The following is a 7,073-nucleotide window of genomic DNA, read 5'->3' on the forward strand; positions in this document are numbered from 1 at the left end:
CACCTGCGCCAATGTCTCCACCTGCGCCAATGTCTCCACCTGCACCGATGTCTTCACCTGCGCCAATGTCTAATGTCTCCACCTGCGCCAATGTCTCCACCTGCGCCAGTGTCGCCTCCTGCACCAATGTCTCCACCTGCGCCAATGTCTTCACCTGCGCCAATGTCTTCAAGAGTTCTATTTTCTCTTAATGTTTCTGTTTAAATATTTAGATCTTTGGTCTATTTCAATTTTAGTTCGGTGCGTGGTAATAGACATGGGTTAGTCTTCAGCGTGTGGAAAGCTAGTTTTGCCGGCACCATTTACGAAGAGGCGACCTTTCTTCCAGTGAAGGTGCTTTGCGCCTTTGTCAAAAGTAAAGTGGCTGAGTGTGTCCGGAGTTGCACCTGCATCTTCTGCTCGGTCCCATTGGTCCTCGGGTCTGCTTTTTGCCAGTACCATGCTATTTTTATCACGGTAACTTTTTAGTATAATTTCAAGTCTGGGATTGTGTTGCCCCTGCCTTGCCCTTGTTGCCAAGAATTGCTTTTGCTGTTCTAGGCCTTTCCTGGTCCCAAATAAATTTTAGGGTTATTTTCACTAATTATGTGAGATAAGCTGTTGGTATTTTGATCAGTATTATACTAAATCTGCATAATAATTTTGATAGTATGGCCATTTTCACAATCTTGGTTCTTCCTACCCCAAACAAGGAACAGCTTTTCATTTTCTGATAGCCTTTTCAATCTCCTTTTTTATAGTAATATAATTTCCAATGTAAAGTCTTTTACTTTCTTCCTTAGAGTGATTCCTAGGTCCGTCTTTCTTTCTTTCATGCTATTGTGAAAGGTCTGGTTTCCCTGATTTTTCTCCCAGTGAATTTATTCATGTACAGAAACGCTATTGATTTCTGAGTGCTGACTTTGTGTCCAGCTATTCCACTGAATTTAGCTATTAAATCTAGAAATCTGCTAGAGTTTTTGGAGTCTTCTATGTACCGTATCAAGTCATCTGCAAATAATGAAAATTTGACTTCTTCCTTTCCTATCCTTATTCCTTTTATTTGTCTTGTCTAATTGCTCTGGCTGATGTTTCCAGAACCATATTAAATAGGAAAAGGTTGAAATCACAACAGATCGTGGTGGTGGACATTCTTATCCTCGTGACTTTAGTGTGACTGTTTTCAGTTTTTGTCTATTCAGTGTGACATTGGCTGTTGGCTCGTCATAGACGGCTTTACCAGATTAAAGATCATTTTGATTTTCTTTAGGATTTTTATCATGAATGGGTATTGGACTTTGTCAAACACTTTTTCTGAATCTATTGAGATGGTGATATGGATTTTGTCCTTGGCTCTGTATATATAGTGTATTAGATTTATTGATTTGCATATGTTGAGCCATCTTCTCATCTCTGGGATGAATCCCACTTGGTCATGAGGTATATAGTCTTCATGATGATTTGCTGCATTCTGTTTGCCAGTATCTTATTGAGGATTTTTATGTAGTGGCATTAGATCTCTAAATATCTTGTAGAATTCAGCAATGAATTCTGGGCTTTTCTTTGTTGGTAGTTTTTTTTTTTTTATCATATCTTCAATTTCATTGGCTGATATTGGTCTATTTAGAATTTTTATGTCTTCTTGATTGAGTTATGGTAATTCATACATATCTAGGAATCTGTCCATTTCTTCTGTGTTTTCCATCTTACAAGAATACAGGTTTTTGAAGTACATGTTGTTGACCGTCCGGATTTCTACAGGGTATGTTGTGATTTCAATGTTTTCATTCCTAACTGCATGGATTTGAGTCTTTTTCTTTCTTTTGGTAAAATTGGCTAAGGGGGGCTGGTGAGATGGCTCAGTGGTCTAAAGCACCTACTTAGAACAAGCTTAGCAAAGCACAGGGACCGCGGTTCAATCCCCCAGCACCACATGCCAGCCAGCCCCACCCCCTGGTGGGCTGAGCTGGCCACACACACACACACACACATAAATAAATAAATAAAAATATTTTTTAAAAAAATTGGCTAAGGGTTTGTCAATTTTATTTGGTCTTCAAATAACCAACTCTTTGAGCCACTGATTTCTTTGTACTGTTTCCTTAGTGTCTATTGCATTAATTTCTGCTCTGATCTTTATAATTTCCTCCCCCATATGTGCTTTGGCTCAGCTTACTCTTCTTTTCTAGAAGCCTGAGATTCACCATTAGGTTATTTGCTCTTTCTCTGTATTTTGAATGTGAAAATTCACAGCTATACACTTTCCTGCTAGGACTGCTTTCATTGCACCCCATACATTCTGGTATGTTGTACTGGCATGATCGTTTAATTGTATGCTCTATTCTGGGGGGAGTAGGTACTGAGAATCCAACTCAGGCCCTCCCACTTGCCGGGCAGGTGCTTCATCCCTGAGCTAAAGCCCCAGCCCCTTTGTTTAATTATAGAAACTGTCTAATTTCTTCTTTAATTTCATCTGTGAGTCACTGGCTATTCAGGAGAGTGTTATTGATTTTCATGTGTCTATAAAGCTCTTGCGGTTTCTTTGGCATTGATTTCCAATTTCATTGCACTATGGTCTGATAATATGCGTGGGATAATTTCAATTCCTTTACGTTTACTTAAGCATGTTCTGTGAGCTAGTATGTGGTCTATTTTAGAGACTGTCTCATCTGCAGCTGAGATAAATGCGTATTGTGATGTGGTGGGTGGGACACTCTGTAGACATCTACTATATTCATTTGTTCAAAATTTGGTTCAGTTCTGATAGTTCTTTGTTGATTTTCTCATCTAGTTGATCTGTCTATTTGTGACAGTGGGGTATTGAGGTCCCTCATTACAATTGTATTCGTGCTTATTTTATTTTTCATTTCTGTTAATATTTGTTTTATATAGTTGAATTGCTGGTATTTGGTGCATATATATTTATGACTGTTCTCTCTTCCTCTTAGATTGTGCTCTTTGCAAGGATGCAGTAACCTTCTTTAGTTCTCATAATCATTCTTGGCTTGAAATCCGCTTAGTCTGCAAAGAGAATGGCTGCCCCTGCTTTTTCCCGGTTCCTATCGCGTGGAGTACTGTTGGACACTTTGATTTTCAGTTTTTTCATTTCCATTTGCATTAAATCTGTTTCTTGTATGCAGCATATTGTTGGATATTACTTTTTTTTTTTTTTTTTTTTTTTTTTTGTACAGAGAATCAAATTCAGGACCTGTGCTTGCCAGGCAGGTGCTTGTGCCACAGAGCTATAGCCCCATCGCTGGATATTGCTTCTTGATCCATTATGCCAGTCTCTTTTGATTGGTGAGTTCAGACCATTAACATTAATGGATATAACTGATATATATTGACTTCTTGTCCTGTTATTTTCATGTTGTTGGTTTTCCTGCCCCCACCCCATTTGAGCGCTTGCCCTGCCTGGTGGATTCATTTTCTTGGGTTTCATGAAGTTGTAGTCCTTATCATCTCTTTCTAGAATGTCCTTCGGAACATTTTAGAGTGCTAGTTTTGGTGGTTATGAATGTGGTTGGGTGTTCTTTACCATGGAAGAATCTTATTTATCCATTAATTTTGAAAGGTGGGGCTGGTGAGATGGCTCAGTGGTCTAAAGCACCTACTTAGAACAAGCTTAGTAAAGCACAGGGACCGCGGTTCAATCCCCCAGCACCACATGCCAGCCCACCCCGCCCCCTGGTGGGCTGAGCTGGCCACACACACACACACAAATAAATAAATTTAAAAAAAAATTTTTTTGAAAGGTAGTTCTGTAAATGTCTTAGTTACTTTTCATTCGATGCTGGGACAAATACCCAACACTCAAAATGAAGGAAGGAAAGGTATATTTAGCTCACAGTATGTGGAGGTTTCAGTCCATACTCCGCTGACTCCGAGGCAGCCGTCCATGGCAGCAGAAAACAATGAAGAGCAGAGGAGGAGCAGCAGCTGCAGAGTCCGTCAATCCTCTCTCTCCCTTCTAGGCTGACTGTGAAGACTAGCACTCCACTGCAAAGACCAGCACTCATCTGAAGTGGTGTGGCTGACCGTGCACAGTCACCCAGCCAAGGTGACATGATACATCAACCACTACAGTAGAGTTCCTCAATCCGGGCTGGAGATGGTTTTGATTTAGGGTTTGAAATACTTTATTCAAAGGTTTGCTTGGCTGGAGGATTTGTGTTAGAAAATCTGCTGTGATTCTGATAAGCTTCCTTTATAGGTGACTTGTTTCTTTTCTTTTCTTCTTTTTTTTTTTTTCAGAACCAGAGATTGAACTCAGGCCCTTGTGCTTGCCAGGGAAGCACTTATTCTACTGAGCCATCTCCCCGGCCCCCTGTTTCTTTTAACAGCTTTTAATATTGTCTTATGTTGAATTTCTGGAATCTTAAATATTATATCCCTTGGTGTAGACTTTTCTGATCACGGGTAACTGGAGTTCTAATTGTAGTTCACACTTATCTGTATGTCAAATTCTTTCCCATGCTTGGGGAGTTTTCTGCCATTACTTCTGTGACCAGGTATTTTGTATTGTTTGTACCATCTCCTACTTTTTCACTGACTCCAATCTTTGATTTTCCCAGTCAGTCTTACATTATTCTTCTTTGCATCATCTAGCAAATGTTGGATTGATTCCGGCACAGCATGCTGGGGATCAAACCCCGGCCACTGCACTCTGCCTGAGCAGGTGCTTTAGTCTGGCTATCGGGCTGGCCCTGTGTGCTGGGTATACTTTTAAGGACATTTTTTTATCTCTTGGCTACCTGTTTAAATCTGTTTCATGAGTTCCAGTTCTTTACTATGCTGGGTGTTCATGGTTTCCATCATTTTCCTAAACTACTCTACTTTTTTTTTTTTTTTTTACTTTTTTTCTAGTCACTAACCAAGTATTTTATTATGGTCACTACCTCAGCAGTCATCTAAGAAATTATATTTGATATGATTTTTCCTACAGCCTCATTTATCGGCTCTGTTACTTTTGCTTTTACCAAAAAAGAGAGTCCAGGTGTTTGGCTTCTGAATTGCTTCACCGCATCGCACCCTGGGTTGTCTCTGGTAAGCCGGAACTCTGGGGTTGAAGCTTACTCAGATGTCTTCTCATTTTTTTTCTTTCTTTCCTTTCTTTTCTTTCTTTCTTTCCTTTCCTTCTCCTCCTCCTCCTCCTCTTCTCTTCTTCTCTTTCTTCCTTCTTCCTTTTTCTTCTTCTTCTTCTTCTTCTTCTTTCTTTCTTCTTTCTTCTTTCTTCTTTCTTCTAATTAATAGGCAAATTCTTGTCAATTGCTTATGGCAGATAGCTTTATCACTAGTACTTAGGGGGCTGGGGAGATAGCTCAGTGGTCTAAGCGCCTGCCTGACAAGTGCTAGGACCCAGGTTCAATCGCCAGTACCACATGCTGTGCCGGCCCTGTGCCATACCCACCACCAAAACCAGGCATAGTGGCACACACCTGTAATCCCGGCACTGTGGAGGTTGAGACAGGAGGCTCACTATGAGTCTAAACTGCACAGCAAGACCCTGTATCAAATTAATAATTCTAAAAATTATTGCTAGTATTTAGAACCCTTCGGAAATGTCTACTTCTTAGAAAAGCTTTCCAAGTGCAGTGGCTTTTGGGTTTTGATTCAGTGCAGTATCCCACCTCTTCAAGTTATTGGGGATAAAAGCTTGCTGCCCCCTAGGCCTCGCCTGCGAGTCTCTGGCACAGGCCTATGTTACTGGTAGGTAATCTCAATCTTGGACATGGGAAGAATAACTGATTAGAACAAGTGTAAGGCTGTCACCTTCAACCTTGGTTGAAGTAACGTAATCAGCCGTAGCATCAAACACAGACTAGAACGGGGCAAACTGCAGTTAACTAGTGCCATAGCCAGTGGATCTAGAGTAACGGAGACAAATGGGCTCTTCAAGGCCGCCCTCACCAAACTGCCGCTGGAGCTGCGCCTGCCTTGGCCTCGGCTCCGTCCCTTGGCTCTAACTAGACTCGGGGGCACTCCCCAGGGCACCCGCGTTCCTAAGCCCCTAGAGCGCAAACCTCAGCATCTAGAAAACTGACCTCTTCCCCCTTGCAGTGGTCGTGGTGAAAGCGACACATCTGGATCATGGGCACTCTTCCTGCCTCCTCTCTTGGGTCCCCTAAGCACAATAATAACCTGTTTATGTTTTTTTTTTTTTGTTTTTTCCGGAACCGGGCATTGAACTCAGGCCCTTGCGCTTGCCAGGCAAGCACTTATTCTACTGAGCTATCTCCCCGGCCCCTGTTCTTAAACATTTTTAAATTTTATATAATCCAGGCTCCATGCCATCCTGTCAAGGAACTCACCCTAGCAGAAACGGCCCACGCTGGCGCTGGCTTCCACAAAGGCGATGCCCATTTCCCCCTCACCTCCTACTCTACAGGAAGCAGTCTAAGAGAGACGGGAATGATGGAATTTCTCCACCTTAATAAAAATTCTGCTGAGCCACCAGGGCGCCAAGCTAACACGGCACACGCCCCCTGCGGCCACACACTACACTCCGCCTTCCTCCTCCCTGGTCAAATGACAACTTCCTACTTCCTTTTCGCAATATCCTGTTTCCTTGTTCCCGCCATCTGCCCAATCACCATCTGCCACGTCAGTCAGACTGCCCTTAAGCCCCACCTCCATCCTGGCCATATATAGCCTTTGTTCCCCCAGCCCAGCCCTGGGAAGCTCCGCGGCTCTCCTTGCCTGTGCTCTTCTCTGTGCCCACAATAAAGGCCTCTTTGGTCTTCTCTGTCTCTTTACTGTGCTAAAAAAACTAATAACTATTAGTTTGCCAATTTTAACTGTATGAATCATATTTGTAGTTATATATCAAACTCTAGAACAAATCAGAACATGGTGTCTAGTAAATATGTCCTCAAGATGGCATGTTATTGCGCTCAGGGGAGAAAATTTAAAGGGGATTGTGGGAAAAACAGAAATAGAAGGAAGAGGAAGGGATTAGAAGTGAGGCTGGAGGATAAAGGAAAATTTCGAGAACTTTGGGAAACTGAGGAAGATGACAGGAGGCAAAGAGAAGGAAGAAGCAAATAAAAGCAGAGCAAGAACAGCAAAAGAATGCTCCCACTCGCCTGGCCACC

The 7,073-nt window shown here is 42.1% G+C and overlaps 1 protein-coding gene across 1 annotated transcript in view; it reads right to left on the bottom strand.

Moving 5' to 3' along the window:
- Prdm12 (PR/SET domain 12) overlaps positions 1-7,073 on the bottom strand; it is a 30,073-nt gene that overhangs the window by 1,274 nt on the left and 21,726 nt on the right. Inside the window, exon 6 of the mRNA XM_004640564.1 lies at positions 4-154. Coding sequence (XP_004640621.1) covers positions 4-154 — 151 coding nt within the window. The remainder of the gene's footprint in view (positions 1-3; positions 155-7,073) is intronic.

The sequence above is a fragment of the Octodon degus genome, unplaced genomic scaffold, assembly GCF_000260255.1.
Source record: "Octodon degus isolate 3935 unplaced genomic scaffold, OctDeg1.0 scaffold00123, whole genome shotgun sequence".
NCBI lineage: Eukaryota > Metazoa > Chordata > Mammalia > Rodentia > Octodontidae > Octodon > Octodon degus.